At 42.8% G+C, this 21,386-nt stretch overlaps 1 protein-coding gene across 1 annotated transcript in view; it reads right to left on the bottom strand.

Annotated features, from left to right (window-relative positions):
- The window catches only part of LOC6544526 (adenylate cyclase type 6), a 38,447-nt gene that overhangs the window by 3,294 nt on the left and 13,767 nt on the right, over window positions 1-21,386 (bottom strand). Inside the window, exons 5-28 of the mRNA XM_001973016.3 lie at window positions 20,063-20,174; window positions 17,803-17,957; window positions 16,990-17,477; window positions 15,182-15,564; window positions 14,997-15,117; window positions 14,416-14,596; window positions 13,577-13,726; window positions 12,775-12,896; window positions 11,258-11,350; window positions 10,305-10,451; window positions 9,921-10,079; window positions 7,619-7,763; window positions 7,462-7,556; window positions 7,241-7,400; window positions 6,251-6,348; window positions 5,955-6,045; window positions 5,766-5,879; window positions 4,282-4,431; window positions 3,842-4,002; window positions 3,284-3,417; window positions 2,299-2,408; window positions 1,099-1,268; window positions 795-976; window positions 449-573 (exon numbers count right to left, since the gene is read on the bottom strand). Coding sequence (XP_001973052.2) covers window positions 449-573; window positions 795-976; window positions 1,099-1,268; window positions 2,299-2,408; window positions 3,284-3,417; window positions 3,842-4,002; window positions 4,282-4,431; window positions 5,766-5,879; window positions 5,955-6,045; window positions 6,251-6,348; window positions 7,241-7,400; window positions 7,462-7,556; window positions 7,619-7,763; window positions 9,921-10,079; window positions 10,305-10,451; window positions 11,258-11,350; window positions 12,775-12,896; window positions 13,577-13,726; window positions 14,416-14,596; window positions 14,997-15,117; window positions 15,182-15,564; window positions 16,990-17,477; window positions 17,803-17,957; window positions 20,063-20,174 — 3,846 coding nt within the window. The remainder of the gene's footprint in view (window positions 1-448; window positions 574-794; window positions 977-1,098; window positions 1,269-2,298; window positions 2,409-3,283; window positions 3,418-3,841; window positions 4,003-4,281; window positions 4,432-5,765; window positions 5,880-5,954; window positions 6,046-6,250; window positions 6,349-7,240; window positions 7,401-7,461; window positions 7,557-7,618; window positions 7,764-9,920; window positions 10,080-10,304; window positions 10,452-11,257; window positions 11,351-12,774; window positions 12,897-13,576; window positions 13,727-14,415; window positions 14,597-14,996; window positions 15,118-15,181; window positions 15,565-16,989; window positions 17,478-17,802; window positions 17,958-20,062; window positions 20,175-21,386) is intronic.

Genomic DNA, 21,386 nt, shown 5'->3' with positions numbered 1-21,386 from the left:
ATTTTTTAACTATTTAAACCGATGTCTCAATTTATTTTGTAAATTGTAAATTAAAAAAATAAAAGTTACTGACATTTTTAAATTAGGCTTTGAATAAAATCTGTTGAGCAACAAAATAATAAAATAATAATTAAAATGCTAGCATTTGAAATTAAGTTCACCCTTATTCCAAAGTATCTTTATCTTTATTTGTCTACCTACGCATATCTGTGCGCTCTTCGCACCTGTCTGAGTCCGAAAAGTTTTCGGTGACACTAAAACTTTTGCACTGAAGTGGTCAGCCCAGGTGGCCATTGATTAGGTGGGCGTGGCAGCGCCCCTAAGTCCCAGCCAACAAGTTTGGCAACAACATCTCGCCGGCTTTTGCAACAAGCTCGAACTTTTGATGTCAAACGTGATACATCCCGCTGAGTGGCCGCGATTAGGCGATGATGCCATTAAGACTCACCTGGATATGATCCACCAAGCCTGTGGAGTCCATTCGCGAGGCCACGTTGACGGCGTTGCCCCAAATATCATATTGCGGCTTGCAGGCTCCAATGACGCCGGCCACTACAGGACCAATATTTATACCTGCAAACACACAAGTTGCGAGACCAAGGAACACTCAGAAAAATAATGTTTACTGTTACTGCCTTAGCAAATTGCAAACTTTTTGAATGCATAGTTATATGGATTGAAATAGGTCATCTTACGAACTTAACTCTCAGTAATGAGTTATGATCATTGATCTCATTGATCTGATGACGTTTTTATCTGCATCTCACACATCCTTTTGGGGCAAAAGCACTCACCTATTCGCATGCGAAAGTTGTTGAAGGAGTGCATGTTGACCTCCTCGATCTTGTCGAACAGCTGGAGGGCGTAGTCGGCCATGGCGGTCACGTGGCTGAAGTTGACCCGGTCGCAGGTGTTCGCCGTGAGTCCGGATGCCGCCATGTAAGTGGCGCCCGTGCTCTTGATTTTCTCGATGCAGCTGCCGGAGGAAGAAGCAGAGGGCGCCCGGAAATGGACCAGCACGCAAAGTGGTTAAAGCCGTTTAGGCCAGAATGGGCAAGGGGAATGGGAATGGGATGGCGCTGGCGGATGGGGACTCACCGGAAGCGCTCCTCGCTGAGCAGCTCGTCGAAGTCGGCGATAATCTCGTTGAGCAGCCGCAGGCACTCCACGCCCTCGTTGTTGCCCTCCAGTTCCACGTAGAACTCGGAGAAGTTGGGAATGCTGGCGAACAGAATGCACACCGAATCGCACTGCTCGTGGTACAGGTCCTGCAACAAAGTCCATCGAAAATTCAATTACAATCCGGCTGGCTGTGGCACCTGTTTATGGCTGTGCAACTGCCAGTGATTGGAAAAAATCAATGAAAACTATGCTTTGCTTTATTTCGTGCATCCCTAGAGTTTGTAGATCCTTACACCTAATAACCCACTTTTAAGTGTTGTGTTAAGTTAAGTTAAGTGTTTTTTTAAGTATGTTTCTCATACTAAACAATTCTCATAGATATAAACAGGCACAATGCCTTTTGGAAAATATGTTCTCGTTTCTTGGCTTCATATCGAACTTTTTCTCACTGTGCTCGAGCTTGCCAAGCTCAAGTTGAGCTCGTTGGCTTTTGTCCCGCTGCCAAAGTGGCTGCTCGTTGGCCATCAAATGCGGCTGCTAAGCCTGTTGAATTTGCATTTAATGCGGGCGGCTGCCACGCCTCCCACCCGACCTTCCACCTTGTGGCAAGTGCAGTGAGATGTTTTCCGGCCACATACACGTGGTCACATCACAATTTGCATCCCGAAATCTGGGACCTTTCGCCACCAGCCAACTCGAGGCTCTGCTGCTTCTGCATGTGAGCATTTGGAGCAGATTTCACAGCCCCAAAGTTTTTTAATATGCTGAACAGTTTGCGGCGTGCCTCATGAATATATGGCCACTGCACACATATGTATGTACTTGTATATGGCTAAACTCGGTACATACAGTTGTGCCCAGCGAGGTGACTAGTCTGATGGATCCAAAATACCCTACTTTAAAGGTCATTTAAAAATGGCGGCATACCTTGGGCTCATTTAGTTGTTATTTACAATTAACTTGATGTGCTCAAGCTAAATTTGGTTATATATTGCAAAAACAAGCTATAAGCTGTATTTAAAAGTATGTTGTATTTCGTGAAACAGTTCCTAAATCCCTAAGCACGCAATTTGGCTTGTTCCTATCACAGCCAGCCAATTTCGAGCTAATACTTAGTGCCATTTACTGGGCCATGTCTGTATTTAGTGGTATTGGCTGGTGTATTTGTGTACTTACGTCAAGGTGCTTTTCGCGACTCAGAAAATGCTCGGCGACGTGAACGGGCAGAATGTTTTCGAGCAGTTTGCGGTTATAAGCCTGCAGGTGCTCCATATCCTCCTTTTCCTCTGTGAAATAAACGAGAAAGGAGGAAAAACAGCGACGGAAAACCGGGAAAAAGAGGGCAAAAAAACATAAGCGTGAAATTGAAATATCAGTTTATCAGTTTACCGAAGCGGAAAGTAAAAGCGCCAGAACAGAAAGCACACAGCTCAAAACACATTTCCATTGCCCGAAAAAGGGAAAAGCCGGGGAAAATGTTTTCCAATGCTCGTCTGTGTGGGTGGAAGTGCAATTGTGCACTAATACTAATGAAGTGGCTTATGCGCTGAAAGTTTTCCCAATCCCTCAGTCGCATTTCCTCAGAGGCATCATTTCAAATCACTGACAGTGTGTCAAAGCGGGAAAAGCGAAGTCAGGAATGAAGGAAAGTGGCTCCCAACTTTCCAACTTTCGAGTCCTAATCAGCAACATCATTTGATGGGTTTCTATTGGGCTTAAGAGGAATTAGCCAAATTCGTTTGTTCCATGCGTATACTTAATATTCAACTGGGAAGTTTAAACATTAATGAGCTTTTTACTTTACAAAATGGTGAGGCGTTCATATAGGGGTAAGTAATTTAAGTTTAAGATAAGAAATTGAAATGATAACATGCTTTATACTCTTGAATAGCTATGAATAGTTCTAAGTTGTTAATTCAGTTTACCCTTTAGTTGTGTACTAATGAACCATTTGAAGCAACCATAAATTGAGTTTGTAAAGTGAGAATTTAGTGATAGATAACTAAAATCGAATCCAGAAACTATTTGCTTGAACGTTCTCCTTGACAGCTTCAACTTTTAAACTGCATTTGCAAGTTGGGAACAAGGACTTGTCCGTGGGACAATTAGAACCCTTTGCCTGCCTAACTTTCCACTCCGGGAGTAATTAAACGTGTCTCACCCGTGGCTTGCAGCTTCCAGATGAAGTCCAGGCGGTAAGTGGCCTCCGTCTGGTGGCTGTGGAAAATCAGGGCCAGCATAAATGCAAAGAGGAAGATGGAATCAATTATGTAGCGCAGCAGGGCCTCCTCGTTCCTGTGAGTCCGATGGTGCAGCGCGGCGAGCAAAGGTGCAATTGGCCCGAAGTGGCGACAATGACCAAGTTATTCCGGTCCATTAAAGGGTAATACGGCGGCAAGGACGAGAAGAAGAAGCGGAGGGTTTACTGCGGCACTTGATAAATGAATCCAGCTGGATTCGCATTCAGAGTCGGTGCTAAATACAATTTTAATGCAGTTTGCGGCTGCCGTAAATGCAATTCAGCTGGTGCCCTCGTCTCGGCAAAGTTCTGCAGCCCCTGTCACCCCTGTGACCCGCTGAACCCAACTGAAATTGCATTACGCCATAATTCGTTTTCATTCAGAGATAGCGCAGCTGCCTCGCCGAATGCGGAATGCGGAATGCAGAATGCGGAATGTGGGTTGTAGAAGGGATGTTGCATGTTGGATGTGCTACTTACGCCAGCTCTTGGCTCATTTCCCTGCTGCGCGAGTACAAGTAGGAGGAGCAGGCCATGTAGCTGCCGGAGGCCAGGAGGAGCAGCAGCAGCTTCAGCAGGATCCGCAGGACCTGGTAGGTGGCGCAGCTCATCATCGAGAGCAGCGTGAGCAGCAGGAAGGTCTGTGGGCGAGGAGGACGAGCGAGCGAATCAAGCAATTATATATTCAGGACCCACCCAAGCCCACTCAGCAAATAAACGCGGAACAATTGCTGTTTACTCCTGCCACGAGTGCCACATACATGTGTGCTCGGCAAATGTTGATGTCGCAACTCGAACTTGGGAATAAATATACTTTCTCTGGCGCAGGATTCTTTACGCCTAATGGCGAAAGGAATTACCGCTTGAAGCTGCCTTCTATCTCTAATATACCTGTCTTTATGCTCAGTGCACTCACTCACATTGTAGGCCAAATAGAAATCGCAATCGGGTTCCTTGGCGGCGGCCATCTGGGTGTGGAACTCCGTGTCATTCAGGCTGAGGCTGCCGTTCACGTCCAGCCAGAAGCGTCTCCTGTGGAGCAACTCCAGTTGGCGGCCCGATTCCTGAAACTAGGGAGAGCACGGCTAATTAGCTGTCCGGTCATGAATTTCGCATTAGGCAAGCTTAACGATCTCGGGCAGATTTTAACGAGCATCCAACAGGTCCTGGCCCCGAGATTGGCCATTAGGCCGCCCAAAATGAATACGAACGCCCCTCTTAAAGTGCCATTAAACGCGGCCCGAAACAAACAGCAAAGTGACAACGAAATGTCAAGGAACTTCTGGCTCGAGACTTGCTGCAGACAAAAGCCAAGGGGCAGGTAACAAGTTGCCCATGAGGCCACCGCGCACTTCATCATATGAGACAGGATGCGGGGATGCCAGGACTCGTTCCTTACCCCGCGCTGCCTGGACGAACTTTAATGGAAAAACTTTTGTTTTGACGCGCCCCAAACGAAACAGCAACGCGGAACGCAACAAGCGCCCCCGATTTGTTTGGACTACAAAACGTAAATTATTTGTATTCCTTTTAAGAGGTCGCCCCTCTAAAACACCCGCGGAATTTTACTCTGGAGTTTCTAGTCGGAAACTTTTCCTCTAAGCTCGCATAAATGCACAGCAAAAACCTAACTTGGCCCGAAAACAAAGTGAATGTGGCAACCAGCCAGTTAAGATTCATTTTTATTCCTCGCAGCTAAAATCACCTCCAAACTTGCCCATCAAAGCGTTGGGTTACTCCACTCTACTTCACTTTGTTGCGCATACGCAGTGTGTGCCGCATAAAAGTCAAAGAAATGGCATAAATGAAAAGCAACCATTCATTTGACACCGATTTCTGCCTTTTACAACATATATTTGAGATTAAAAAACTTTGACTCATATAAATTGTGATGAATAAAATGAAATGTATGTTGATAGCAGAGCGTTTTTGTTCTGCTTATTTATTTACCCTTAAAAGTAAACGCAGTGTTGGAATATGAGAGATTTATTAAAATCATTTGTTTTAGTAATGAAATTAAAAATTTTGACTCATATAAATTGTGATGAATAAAATGAAATGAATGTTGATAGCAAAACGTTTTTGTTCCGGTTATTTATTTACCCTTTAGAGTAAACGCAGTGAGAGATTTATTAAAATCATTTGTTTTAGTAATGAAATGGAAACACGGCAGGTTAAAAGCTTCAATTATAGTATTTGAAAAACTGCGATATTCGCGATGAATTTCATAAATAACTGCAATTAAATGACCACTCAATTTTTTGTAAGACCACAAAGAGTAGCTCTGAATTAAATTAAAGTGCGCAGCGTCACGTGTCTTTTTTAAACTTTGCTCAAATATTTAAAGCACATTACGGGGCCAGGCAATTAATGCAGATACCAATTATAATATATTCATACTCACCATGGCCAGCAGGGTGGTAAGGACAATCAGAGCGACACTCGCAAAGGCGAACAACTGGGATACTCTGCGATTGCTATGAATGCGCAATGAGAAGCGTTTGATGTCCGATGGCAGCTAAAAAGTTTTGCATTCCGCCGAATGAAAAATGCAGAACGTCCACATCCACCCGCACTTTCTGTGTGTACTCACCTGAAAGTTGATTTTGTGACATGCCACCAGAAATACCAGGAACCCGAGCAGCAGCAGAGCGCCGGTGGACAAGGCCAGAGTCAGCAGGGAGCTGGAATGGAGGAGGGGTTGCCAATTTAAATGGCCACCAACTTTTTCGGCAACACGTATACGCAGTGGTGGATGCAAAACAGCTCAGGGCCCAGCGGCTCGCCTCGCTTGAACGCCTCGAAAACATCACCTGCAATGGTGGTTTCCAGCTCATCCGCGCCCTGTCCCGTCCCAATACCACTCCCAATCCCACTCATGGCACTCACCTCTGGAACACCACCAGCCGCATTATGCTGGTGCCGAGCAAGACCAACAGACTGCAGTAGAAGTAAACACACAACATGCGATCTGGTTCGCTGGCGTACTGAAAAACAGAGTGGTAAAAGCACGGCTTAGATGTGCATTATGCAGCTATATTTGTTTACTGTGTAGGGAACAATAGTGGAGCAAAAAAGTATTTGGTCCTTGTTGCTCATTTCAGCAGCAAATAACGTACGGTGTAAGCCAGGGCACGCAAATGAATTTGTATATTTATATTGCGCATTCTGAGGGCTTTAAACGTTATTTAAGGGCGTGTTTTATTCTAGAATAATAGCAAATGTATCAGCCACATAAAATATGTGTATCAACCTTAAAAAACAAGATAGAATGCTATAGTCGAGTTCCCCGACTATCAGATACCCGTTACTCAGCTAGTGGAAGTGCAAACGTGAAATTTCCAACATTTTCTGAAATATTCCTGAGATCGAGGCGTTCATACGGACAGACAAACGGACAAACGGACATGCCCATATCGACTCGGCTATTGATCCTGATCAAGAATATACATATATATTTTTAATGGTCGGAAACGTTTCCTTCTGCCTGTTACATACTTTTCAACGAATCTAGTCTAGCATTTTACTCTACGAGTAACGGGTATAATTACAAAAAAAATTCAATTTAAAAAATGTTATAAATTTAAATGCAGAGAGAATTCCCGCAGAAACATTTAGAGGTACGCCACATCAAAATGCGATTAAGATATGTTGAGTTATGGAGTTTAGAACTTCAGCCTTGGCACATTATTTTAATTTTTCGAATTTCTTGGGAAATTTTTTAATTTTTTGGAAGTTTTACTATATTACTATTAATATCACATCAAAAAAACTCCAAAAAAAGAGCATTTATTTATCACCCCTAGCTGGGCAGGACAGATGTGATTTTCAATCGAAAGTATCTATCAAGTACTGAGTATTGAATTGATGTAAGTGTACCTTCCTCTCCAGGACGTTATCCTTGAAGCAGAGCAGCAAGGACTGGCAGTGCTCGGCCCTCAGATGATCGATGCTTCGGGCATCGATGGCCCGCATCAGATACTCATTCACCTCATCCTCGGGATCCTTGGCACTCTCGGAACTGTCGCCGAACCCAAATCTGCGATAAAATAAAGGTAGATTACTTTGCCAACAGTAATCGAGTAATAATTAGAACATACTTTGAAGTGTGCTTTTGGGCCGTACCATGACCCATCATACGAAGTTCTTTGGAAATATTGCCATTGACCTGCAAGCGATTTCTGGACTTTTTGTGCTGAAAATAGGAATGCATTGTGTAGCCAAGGCAACCGATTATTACTGAGGACTGCGACTTACTGGCCTATATATATCTCCTGGCACAATTAGGTACGTTTCTATCTGATGATCCTTGAGATACGAGTTGCGCTCGTTTCCCTTGCCGACCTCCACTTCATAATCGCCATCCAGACACTTCAGGGTCTCCTTGGTTATGTGAACGCGTCTGAAAATGTCGGAGAAAGGGAACAAGAGGACATACGAGGTTGTAATGATTATCTTTATCAGCTTAGGGGTTCCTTTTTGTTTTTCCTCCTGCGGTTGGTCAGTTAAACACAGGAAGGGACAACATTACACGGCACATGTACCATTCTCCACGCCCACATTCTAACCAACACCTTCGCCCTTGTGACTTGTTTATCCGAGCTCACTAAATAGTTTTTTAATGCACTTCTGGGCTGGAGACGAGGAGAGACCGGCAACAGATGCCCCTGGCTTCCTGAGATCCTTTGGCTGCCATGAAACTGCTGCCTGTTGTTGATTCTATTGATAATTACACGACGCTTTGTTATGGATTGCTGTAGTCCACGTTCCCCGGAGCATTCCACTTCCTCCTGCTGCTAACGAACTTTTTACATGCCACGCCGGCTCAACTCTCGGCTAAAATTGCAGCTTATCGGGCAGCCCAGTGAGACCAAGGCGATGGCTTCCACTTGGCCAACACCCACTGCAGCTATTTGCTTTTAATTTCACCCGGGACAGGACTAACAAACGAGCTGCCGTCGCCCGGCTGACCCAAATAAACTCAACAGTTACTTAAACTTCCACCCAAAGTCGCAGCGTGAATATTCACAAAAAGTCAGCTCTGAAGGAAAGTGCGCAAGGAAAAGCTCGAAACGGGGGAGTACTAGACCAGTACTTCGACCCTTTGCTATCTATTGTTTTGGGACCTTTCAACCGGCTTTAGACCCAGATTAAATGGGTGCAACTACGGCCAAGGTTACTTCTTATGCGTACCTCTCATTTACTGAATATGTCTTTAGTTTATTGCAAAAACTCACCAAAATATCATACAAATAAAAACGTAACAAACTCCATATAAGAAAATATTCTTATATTATGTATTTTGGTTTATTGTAAGAATTTACCAAAATATCAGACAAATAAAAACGTAATAAATGCCATTTAAGAAAATATTCTTATATTATGTGTCATCTCGTTTATTGCAAAAATGTACCAAAATGTCAGACAAATAAAAACGTAAAAAATGTCATACAGAAAAATATTCTTATATTATGTGTTTTGGTTTATTGCAAAAATGTACAAAAATATCAGACAAATAAAATCGTAAAAAATGCCATATATTTTTATATATATTTTTTATTTTTATAATATACTTTTTATAATATATGACATATAATTTTAAAAGAAATCGTTGTTTTTATAAAAATATATATACACTATGATTTATATTGCCATTACTTTAAATGAGAAAAATTTGATTTAAAGTTGAAAGTGTTTTACTTAAGTACAGAAACCTCCACACTGCAGTTGAATATTTTTCCTAATAATTCTATATGAATCAGAGCATCCTGATACACCTTTGGCAACACGAACTTCTGATGCCGGGGTATCCGAGCAGAAACAAATTGCTCAAGTGTTGAAGTGAGTGCAGCTGAATCAACAGCAACAAAATATTGTTGTGGGGCACTTATCAGAGGGGCGGTGGGCGGAGTGGGTGGCGAGGGTGTGGCGCCCACTTTGTGGGCCATAATCGATTGGGCGGCTATCTCAGTGGGGCGATGGGTGCTGCACTCGTAAGTTACCAATAACTTGACGCCTTCAGTTAACCACAAGTCGCATGCAAAATACTGTGTGTGTAGGGCAATTACAACGATTAAGACCACAATGGAGAGACGCACCCTCGAGTCGATGGACGATGAACGAGGGACTCAAAGGACGAAGGACAACCGCAGAGGGGCGACACTTCTGGACTTTCTAGTGTCTTCATAGGAGGTGCTTCACACAATACAACTTCTGGTCGGCCACAACAAGTTGGCTTTAATTGTGCAGCGCTGCTTTTATTGGCCAGAGTTTTCGGGTACGTAGGATATTCCCTCCTCCACTTGCCATTATTCACAGCTGGCGCAGGAAGTTGCCCCAATTGGCCGAAACGGGATTTTCAATGGATTGAATTGGATTTGCCGGCAGAATGAAATTGAATTTAGCGTGGGAAGGGCAGCAAAATGAATTGAATCGAAGGGGATTTCGCATGCCTCGACCACAAAACGCCCAAGACAATGGACACTTTTGAAGTGTCAACAGATGACAGCCAAAGACGCCAGATCGATTAATCTCGGCTAGAAGATTAAATAGCACTCACCCGGGAATCCCACCACTCTCCATGTGGTTGGCCAGCGTGACGTCATTGGACCAAACGTCGAACTGCCACTTGACCAGGCCCAAAACGCCGCAGTGCACCCGGCCCGTATGGATGCCCACTCGCATGTTCACATTCACGGCCATCACCTCGCGCACCAGGCTGCAAAGAAGAAGGGAACGGAAGCAAGTTGCTTTGTTTTATGTGTATATAAGCGCGGATTGTACATTGGTAGTGGAACCAACAAATTATATTTATGGCAGCATGGTAAAGTGACAATGTCCAACAGAACCCGGGGAATGTGATGAAAGGAACTCCTTTCCAGCCACAACAAAGCCGCAAAACAGCAGCTCCTTTGTGCTTCTGTTTGCTGACACGGATACTCACGCGATGGCGTCAATCATATCGAGTCCCATTTCGACGGCACAATGGGCGTGATCCGGACGGGGTTCCGGCAGTCCGGAGACGCAGTAGTAGCAGTCGCCCAGCAGCTTAATGCGCAGACAATGGTGCTCCGCAGCCAATCGATCAAAGCTGCAATGGAAGTGGAGAAGCGGAAACGGAGGAGTTGGAAATAGGACGGGAAAATCGCCACAGGAGCTGTAAGTCTAAGCCAGTTTATCCTGACACAAGAGCAAAGATAGGGGCCCAAACGAGTATCTTATCCACCTAATAGACAAGCTTTTGTTTCGAGCTATCAACAACTTTAAATTAATTAAGCGCTGAATAATTTGATCAAATTTCCCCAAAGGCACCCGCAATTTACTTGTGCAGCCACAGTCATCAAAAATTCTCCAGTAAACTAATATTCTAGGAGGGAAGCCCTTTCCCCAATTCTTAAACTTTATCAGTGCCTCAGCCATAAAAACAGCTTGTTACCAGTGCCTAAGCTCGGTTACAAAGAGGTCAGCAGGTTTATTTGTTTGCCCCAAGGTCGGTTTTCCTTCGTGCAGCTGGAGCAATTAATACAGCCACAGGCTCTGTCTGGGCTTCGATTTCACAAATAAGAATAGGGCTCAGACCGATAGACGTGCACTGCGAAAAATGTTGGAACTTGCTGAGTTTACTTAAGATTTGTTCTGGCTAAAACCCTTTTTGGATTCGTGCTGCCCGTTGTCTGGCATTTTGCATGGTTCACTACTTGTAACTAATAACTATGTAACTAATATTTTAATATTACGTTAATTAAAGTATTAGTAGCCCATTAGTATCCTCTTTCGTGGCCAGTGCATGCATTGTTTGCCATTAATTATGACCACAACTCCTGGCCGTCCCACTGCTCCACTCAGCTGCCACATGCAACATCCACTGCGCATCCGAATCCGAATCCGAATACTCACCGGGCAAAGAGCTCGTTCAGCAGACGCACCAGTTCCTCGGCGGTGCACTGATCCGAGAGGCTGGTGAAACCGCAGATGTCCGCAAAAAGGATGCTGGAAATGGAAAAGGGGAATTGTGAGCTCGTAATAGCGGTACCAGGAAAAGCAAAAAGCCACACGGATAGTTTTTGATTTTGGAAGCATAGCAGAGTAGCATTTTTAGCCACAAGCAGAGGTTTTTTGCTTGTGGGACATATTTTTCTTTCCTTTTTTAAAACGAAATCATAAAATGAAGCTAAGAGGTATCAGAGGTATGCAGTGTAATAATATTGCATTTCAAAACAGTCTGCTCTTTCGCACTTAAAGCTTACTGCTGCATACTTTGTAAGTTATTTAAACCTGGAATTGGTTTAATATGTCTCAGAAACAGGAATATTTCCTTTACCTTAAATATCTATTTAAGAACCAACTTTATGTTCAGCCCATTCTAATATATTCAATTTTTTCTTTAACAATACTGGTAGGATTTCCATAGGAGCCTCCACATCTTAAAGTTATGGAGATTTGCATATATTCCCCTGTCTATTTCATCTTCCTTTATAACGCAGTTAGCTTCCCACTTCAGAAACATTATTTCCCCTGATTTAAGACTGAATTATGTGTCGGTTGTTTATTCCCCGAAATCTAACAATGTTAAATCCTTTTCACGTTACGCTTGGCCTATGCAACGTGGCCATGTGTTGACAGAGCCACGTTAGCACAGCCACTTGTTCTGTTTCTTTATTTTGCTGATTTTACGACTCGTAACTGAGAAGGGCTTAGTCGGCTCAGCGCGTAATTTAATACAAAATGGGCCGGGAAAAGTTTGGGGGGGTAAACATAAGGCCAAGTAACAATGGCAGCCCGAGGCGAAAGTTGAATGAGTAATGCTCTTTATTTTGAAGGAAATACCTTATTTTTATAATATTTTTGCTTGTAGTAATTCGTTGTAGTTACATAATGCCATTTAAGTTACTCAAAGGTGTAAGAAAATATTCAAAAACACCGGAATTTCTGGTCAATCCATATATGACAAAATAACAGTCTTAAATTTATGAACTCCTTGACTACCTTAACTTTCATTTGGAATACCATAGAGCTGAGTATCTTTTCTTATTTCCCCAGCAGTTTTTCACATTTTCCTGCTGACAGCTTGGAACAGAAATCCCAGCCACCCATTCTAAAAGGAAGCGGAGAAAAGGCGACAGACAAAGGACATTTCTGGCTCAAACAGGTGCGCCTCAAAGTATGCTTTATTATGCTCGGTTGACTGTTGTAAGCGTTTGTGTGCGTGCGTGAGTGTGTGTGTGGCTGTGCATCTGTGTGCGTGGCGCTGTGCACTTGGCTTTAGCTCCTTTTTGGCTTTGCATACAAATTCATTGCTCGCGTTACACGCTCAGACATTCAGAGACTCTCAGCCAAGCAATTTATTGACTTTGCATGCAAATATATTCGCCCACGCCACCCACGCCACCCACTTCCCCCTTTGGTCCACTCACCTGACGTTCTCGTGCCGCTGGATGTATATCTTATGGAACTGGGTGTCACGTGGCTGGCCCGCAATGTCGTCCTTCATCTCCATGGCCACATGACGCGGCAGCACCGACAGCAACAAGCGTTCCTGCAACAAATGTATCTGCATTAATACCACATATATCACTCTTCTGATATCGAAATCGCATTTTAAGTCAACTCTCGTTCGCGATCGGTATGCATAAATTAAATTGGGAGCTCGTGCTCTATAAAAATGGTGTTAAATTATTTTTTATAATTTTTAAAAGAAAGCATATTTAGAGGATTCCTAAAAATTCGCAGTTAAATGTTTCAAAGCTTTTCATTTTCTGTTCCGTTCTTATTTTTAGTCCTTACTCTGCGGAACCTCTCCACATGGAGCACCATTTTGCTGTTTTGTCAGGATAAAAGAACACCAAAATGTGAAGTAGAAGTGGATTATTGCAAAGAGCATGGGGTGGATGGATTAGTGCCCCGCTGCTACTCAGTCAAAAGTTCGTTTGATGCAAACAATTTGCGCGAAATTTGCCCAGAGTTCATTATTTCCCCTTTCAGATTGGCCTTTTTATGTGCCATACCCCATCCCATAAAACACCTGGAGATTTCTCCGGCTCTTTAGCTTGCCCAGTTAGCCAACTCAATATTAATGGAATGAAGTGAGCCTAGCATTCTTCTTAAGAGTTGAGAATTTAAGGTGCCAGATGATAAATACAAAATGAAACATGGCCCATAATTAGTTTAAATCCACTTCCCACAACCTGGAGAGATTTCCTTTCGAGTTCCACTCACCTGCTGTTGGTTTTCGCGCTGAGTCCGCAGCCTGGCCTCGATGCACTGCCTCGTCTCGATGAACGCCTTTCTCTGGGCCTTCTCCTTCGGCCAGTGGGTGTAGACGCCGGTGAGGTTGGCCAGGAGCAGGGCCACCAAAGTGCAGAGGAGCTGCGGGCGGAGATTGTGGCATTAATGACATTACGAGCCATAAATACGGGGCAAACAACACTTAGGCGGCTGCGAGGAGCTGGAGCGCCCTCCACATTCTCGATTTCATTCAATTTGGCGGCAATTTAATTTCATTCCATTCATGTTTACTCCCAGGCCCTTGGACACGTGCCACTCTTAGCTGCCGTTTTCCCCCCTGATTTTCCCGCTCCCCGCTCCGTAAGGACTGCCAATTAAAGCTAGATGTCCTGCCCTTTCGCCCCTTTAATGCGCAGTGTTTCCATTTTATTATTCGCTAATTCAATTTGCATTTGCGGCTCGCTGAAAGTGGCAAACCTGTTGATGCTCTATTTGATGCATAAACAATAAAATCGAATTTAGTTATGCGACACCCAAAGCAATGTTTTCTTTCAAGCTGATGTGTACTAACGACATGGATTAGCTATTAGATTGGATTGTATCAAAATATACTTCAGTTTAAACATGGGAGAACAGCCCAGTTGTTGTACACTAGAAACAAATGGTATAATCCTATATCCTAATCCAGCGCCTCAATCCAGCCAATTGAAATGCAATCTGAAAGCCCGCCTATTGTGTAATTAAGCTAGCAATTAAATTGGATATCATTCAAGCAGCCAGCAATTCAGCAATCCGAAGAGCACATGTTTCCCCACGCGCCTCGCACTCACCTCCCCCCAGTGGATGAATTCGACCACCTCATCCTGCATCGCGGTGAGCCTCAGGCAGGTGTACAGATGGACGACGCTCAGGAGGATTCCTCCGATCAGAGCCTCCCGGAGGCGCAGGGGCAGCATCGTGTAGGTCATGTAGATGAGGACGATGCAGCAGGCGCTGCCGTTGAAGGATTTGCTGCCGGAGGAAATCGGACACGGGAAGAGCGATTAGGACACTGGAGCACAGGTGCGGTTGTTTGCTCAGCATGATTCCAAGTTCTCGCAATTAGCGAGCCGTGAATGATTAATTTTGCCGAGCCAAGCAACAGCTGCCGTGCACTGAGGAAAACGAGAGGGTCTCCCTGGCAAAAGGACTTCTACAAAACATATGCTGAGCGATGTGAAAACTTAAAACACATGCGAGATACACATGGTAATAAGAAACTAAATCAATTTAATTAGCACTTTACGTTATAAGTATATGAGTGAGGTACCTAAATAAAATAATACTCAATATTGATTGCAAAGCAAACACACAAAAGTTTGATAGTCTTATTTTAAAGGAACTGTGATTTTGGTAGTAATCAGATACCAACCTGGGTTGCATCGCATAGCTGACGGCCACTTCGATGGCCAGGAAGGTGCCCAGAATGACGTAGGACACGAGCACCAGGAAGATCTCGTTCATGGCCGGCTTGGAGAGGATGCACAGCAGGACTGTAGGCGAACACAAAGGGATTAGCGGCCAAAGTCAGAAGTCACGCGGTGCGAACCAACTCACAGGCATAGACAATCCCGCAGATTAGCATGACAATGAGGAAGAGCAGCACGGACTCGTCCACCTGCATCAGGATCAGGGAGATGAGGTGGCCGTAGCCCAGGGGTGGGCCTGGATTATCGGTTGTAGCTCCAGCGTTTGACGATGCATTTAACACTTCATCACGTTCCGCTTGTGAAATTTGATTGTAGTCGCGGACACGCGGCGTATGCGTAATGTGTTTACTGCCAGCACTCCGCCCGTCATCAACGTCATCATCATCATCCGGCGCAACTGTGTACACATCAGCATCATTGGGGGCAGTGTCAACAATCAGCTGGGGCCGGATCCCTCCACCCTTAAACGCCCCAACGTCCTGCAGGCTCCGCTTCTCCCGCATCCTGTATCTGCAATAAAGTCCGAAATTTCATTTCACTCGCATCTCAATTGATGAAACTGCCTGCTTTGCGTTTGGCCATCTATCCGTCTTGCCAACTGCCGGCATTTATGGCCAGCGTAAATATTTGTGGCAAAATAAATCTAAATGTAAATGGGAATGGGAATGGACACCAGCTATTGATTTATGAATTGTCTTGTGGGTTTTTGCAAGAGTTATTTCTTTAGCCGCTGATGTCTTTTGGCTTGCCCAATACTGTGTGGATATGATTTTGTTGACAAATATTTGTGGAAAAACAAATTGCAGTAGGTGCTCAAAACTATGAAATGAATATTTGTGTTATTTTCTGGCAACTTGTTGAGCACGTTTATTTTTTCTTGTAGCATTAATCTCATCCATTTTACGTTGCAATTTCTGGAAAAGCTTAAATTTATTTTAAAGACTTAAATTTTCTCGTACTTCATATTTTTGTATAGTGTGTCTTATCTTAATTTCTATTGCTTATTTATAAAGCCCGCAAAAGTTCAAATTGCGAAATTGCATTTTAATACGTATATACAGTTGTCTTCTTGCTTTTTGCCTATTGAACATTAAAATGATTGCCCATCAAAGTGTTTTTATATTTAAGTTCAACAATAAATGTGTGATTTCCATATCCTTGAGTTAAAGATATAATAATTCATGAATTTCCATGGCCTGACGTTGTCTAGATTTTCCTGAAATTATATTCCAATATGCCTTTAAATTAAACTTTGGCTCAATTTTTCGCACTCGATTAAAGCCTCGTCATGGATTTGCTTGGATGAATTGTGGGCTAAAATTACTTTTCTTGGAGCTTAACTTGCTCCAGTGCCCCAGCCTGCTTTAAATTCAATTTGAGCCTACTTTGGACACACTTTTATGGGCTCAGCTCTTTTCGGACAGCCCAAAGTTGTTTCATTGAGTTTCAGCAGACCACCCGCAGTAAAACCTCAAATGCGAGCTGTGCAAAATATGAATCGCCTTTCGGGAAAGGCACCTTGTCGAAGCCCGGTGACCTGTCAAAACTGGCCTCCTCCTCACTTTCATCTATATTACACTCTCGAATTTCATCTGTGATGGTATAAGATTGCTTCTTTGTAGCTACAACAAGGAATATATGTATATGCATTACTAGACTAGCATTATAATTAGTGCAAACTGAAAAGAAAAGTGTTCTAAGGATGCACAGATGTGTGTTAGATTCTTTCTTTCTTTTAAATAAATGCAATAAATAATATTAATATATTTCAATGTACTTATGCACTGTTCATGAAAAGTAATTAAATTAAATAAAGTTCTGAAGTAAATATATTGTATGATCTAATGGGTATGAATCTAATTCACAACAAAAGCGTACCTTTAAGATTATATATAATTTTTATAAATATTAGCTACTTTGTACATATCTGCTCACCTGGCGCGATGCTGTTGGTGCGACTTGTGTTTGTATCGGTGTTTGTGGAGGCGTCGATAGTGTTTGCGCTTCTGGCGGCGCCACACAAGCCCGCCTCCACCCAACTGCCCATTATGGTCCGCTTCAAAATCGGCGAGGTTGCGGTTTTGGGCGGATTTCAGCTCACCGCCTCCCTCGGCGTTTGCCGCCCAGCTGCCATTGGAATCGAGGGCCAGGAGCGGAAAGGAGCTGTGCCGGGCCATTTGATCCGATGATGCCGGTGGTGGGGGCTTCATTGTGGCGGTCGTCCAGTTGCCCACGGTCGCATTTGCGTCCAGTCCGATTTCGCTGATTTCCAGCAGCAGCGAGGTGCTGCGCCGCAGCTGCAGCGTGGTGAAGACCAAGTGCGTGCAGGATAGGGCCAAAATGAGGGCCAAAAGCAGGGCCAAAATGTGCGTCGTGTTGCTCTGATTCATACGCAGAAAATACCGCTGATACAGCATTTCGACCTGATTGAAAAAGGAAAATTAACACACTTAGAGAATGCGCCAAACATTATTTATCTTGAAAAAGTGCATTTAAAAGTTTATTTCTTCCATAGTATAATAAACTGGGATACAGCATACTCTACGCAAAAATATAATTGAGACTCGAAGTCTTTCAGGATAAATCACCCATTTTGGAAATGAATTGCAGTTGTTACTAGAAAAAAGTTGAGCACGCTAAGTAGCAAAGTGAACAAAAAAGTTTGCCGAGGAACGACGGCGGTTGGGGAGAACTTTGAACTTGTTTGCCAAAGGATTTCACGGAAAGCTGGAAGCGTAAGTAGCTTACCTGCAGATTCTTGAACTGGTGGGTGGAGCAGAGGCGCAGGATAATGCGGTTCAAACGGAACCAGAACGAAATGCTGGGGCTCACAGGACCATTGGCAGTTCCGCCTCCTCCGCCGCTCGTCATCGGATTGTTGGCCTCCAAGTTGCTGGCATCGCCTGAAAGAAACGTACATGTGTTATATTGGGGAAAGGATCTCCTGGCAAGGCCTATAAGGCCCCACTTGCAAAAGCCAAATTAATTAGTGCCTAGCCAAAAAGTTAACCAGTCTTGAGGTTTAACTGAAATGTGATGCCATTAGCCCGGCAAAATGACTGCAAACTGCAATTTGAATTTGCAAGTTCAATTACAGCTGTTGCATTTTCACATTCGAGTTGGCTTACAAATGAGAAACGCATTGCAAGAGATTAAAATTATGTAAATTGTAGTCATAAATCTGACAGCATGAAATTGGATAGTTTTGTATTCGCCAGAGAGTTTTGATTGTGAATAGTCCGACTGAATGGGCCAGTAAATGCAACATTATTGTTCAATGAACTGGTTTTTGATTGAAAACGGGTTAAACGCTCGATGAAAAAGGCATATAAATTAAAAGCTAATAAAATAAATTCCTTTTACTCATTTGAATTGGCAGATTAATTGAACAGCCATCTAATAAACTAAAACGTTAATAATGTTTATGTTATGAGCATATTAATTAGACACTTTGTAAATAAAGCGAAAACAAATAAAATACTCAATTAAAATCATGAAAAAATCAGCTTGCTAACCTGACCTCCTAAACTATTAGCTTTTATTCAGATAATTAACTGCGATTTGCGGAATAACATATAAACCGCAAAATAGAGTGAAATAAATAAATTAAAATAAATTAAATACATTTTTTCTAAATCTTTTTCTAAAGATTTTCTTGATATATTTTTTAAAATGTGCTATTTATCAAGAAATTTTAATTTTTCACTAGAAAAATAATAAAATAAAAAAAATTTTTAATGTTTTGGTATTTCGATAGAAATTGGCAGGACTAATAATAAAACGAAAAAATGTGAAAACATTTGTGCGGCTTGGAGACGTTAGAGTGGGCATGGCAACATTTTTCAATAAGCTTGTATAGCTTCCGAGATCTTGACGTTCAAACGTTCAGACGGACGGACACACAAACGGACAGACATACGGACAGACAGACGAACGGACAGGCGGACATGGCTGGCTATTGATCCTGGTTAGGAATATATGCATATACCTTATGCGGTGGAAAAAGCTTCGTTCCACCTTTTACATACTTTTCAACGAATCTAGTTTAACTTTTTACTCCACGAGTAACGAGTATAAATGTGTTATGTATGTTATGATATTTTATATTTATTTTTTGGGTGACGAAACCCAAAGAAGACAGAAGAAGCCACCGCCTACACAAACCTAATCCCCGGGTTATTGTGACAATTCGAGTACAATTCATTCGCTTAACGTGTTATACACATTTTCGATTTGCCAGCTATTGTGTGAGTGGCACATCAGCGTCACTGCTCCTGACATTTTCCCTTCTGAGAATGGAGCCCTGATTTCGAATGCAGCGCACAATGGCATAAAATATTTTATTGTAAAATGGAGAACATCAGCCAAATCGGCATATTAAAATCATTCAACTGTCCCGTCTCCTGACCACAATGCAAAAAATAATAACAAAAACCTAACCACAACAAGGCGGGAAAGGCATGAATGGGATCTAGGAGTATGTTTTTATATGCATCAATAAATAAATGCCAAACGTGACTATGTAAATTCCCATAGATTTCTTCGCAGCCATTTCCACATACAGATTTCTATGGAAGCCAAGGAAAAGCAAAGGCTGGCTTGGTTTCTTTCGCAGGAAATACAAACTAAAATAAATCTGGGTGGTGGGCGGTTGGAGGCTAGTGATATAGATGCCCAGCATCCAAGGCAACCTTGTAGAGGGAAAAAGGCGATATGTGAGTGAAATGCCAATGGAAATTGACGAGGAAACGTGAGACGAGGGACGAGAGTGAAAAAAGAGACGAGACTGCGAAATAGCCTCGTCAAATTCAATATGACAATGACAATCAACTTGTGACATTTTGAGCGCTGTGGCCAGGGGAAAAATGTGCGCCGCTTTCCGCGCCCCCAGAAAACGGGGGCATGTGTGGCATACTGGTACTTTTATTGACCCGCAGTGGCTGCTGTTACGAGAGCTAAACGCCTTCCTATTACCCAAGATTTTTCCACATTTCTCCATTCATCTTACCTGGCTGCAACAGCTGCGTCTCGTCACGTTGGTAGATCATGGGGCTGTGGCAGGTGGAGCTGGAGTTGGTGGAGTCCATGGATTCGTCGATGTTGCAGCGCGTGATTCCAGCCTTGGGGAACAGCATGAGAATAGTACAATTATTATAGCTGACAGGTATGGAATCTCACCTAGGCATTTCAAATAAATGTAAATAAAATGCAAATTGTTGTGCAAATCAAACAAAAACTAGTAAGTTCGTTTTAATTGCAAATATTTGAGATTGGGCAAATAATACTACACATGGAAAAAGTGGAATAATGGTAAATAATACATTACATTGCTATAATTTACCAACATACGCATACGGTGCCTAATAATAATAAACACTCAGTAAATAGCATTCAGCATTCCTTTCTCTGCATTACAAATTCATTTGGCCTCCGAAAGTATGCTATGATTTTTTGCGTGGCCCGCAAACAATTGAACTAAACGTTTTGCCCACTCATGCACACTCTTACACACACACACACCAGCACAGCAGAACACACACTGCGGCAAGTGTGTTTGGCTCCCCGCGGCGTTTTTAAGCAAATTGCCGCCCATTTGAATGCCAGAAATGCTTTTTTGTAGCTCCTCTCCCTTTTTTGCCTTTTCAATTTGCTAAACTTTGTCAATTGACTCTTGACAGCGAACGCAAATAGAAATACTCACACACACACACGAGCAGACGTGTGCAGCTGTTAAGTGGCCCCCTGTGCATGTCAGCTCAGCCATGCAAGTGTGTGCGTGTGTGGGTGTCTGCCTGCAAGTGTGTGTAAGTTCCCAGACGTGGCTTGTTAGTTGGCATTAAAAGAGGTTTGTGTGGAGTAACGAGTATAAAACTATGTAGTAGTAAAAGTTATAAGAGAAGATACATTCAGCTCGCTTTTATTGGAAAATAAACATTGTAACTACCAACTCATTGCATAAAAAAAAATATCTCATTAAATTTATATTGAATGCTTTGCGAAATGGCTTAACTGAAACGAAATAAGATGTTTTCAATACCTAATGATATTCAAAAGTGCCAAAAGAATGGCATTAATGCAACCAACACCAAATATAACATTTTGCAATAAATTTGATTTTATACATTTTGTTCGACTATAAAATGAAATTCTATTATAACGCACTGAAACCCCAGGCAGCTGAAATTAATGAAACGCAAAATGAAATTAAAACAAACGTGTGCGGAAAAAAATTAAAGAGTTTTCAATTAGCCGCAGGGCATCCAGACCAATCCGAATTTCTGAATCGATTGCGATGAAACAACAAATTTAGTTAAACCAAATTGTTGTGACAT

This window comes from Drosophila erecta, unplaced genomic scaffold (genome assembly GCF_003286155.1).
Source record: "Drosophila erecta strain 14021-0224.00,06,07 unplaced genomic scaffold, DereRS2 tig00000021-arrow-pilon, whole genome shotgun sequence".
NCBI classification, from domain to species: Eukaryota; Metazoa; Arthropoda; class Insecta; order Diptera; family Drosophilidae; genus Drosophila; species Drosophila erecta.
This window is presented reverse-complemented; position numbering and strand designations above follow the sequence as displayed.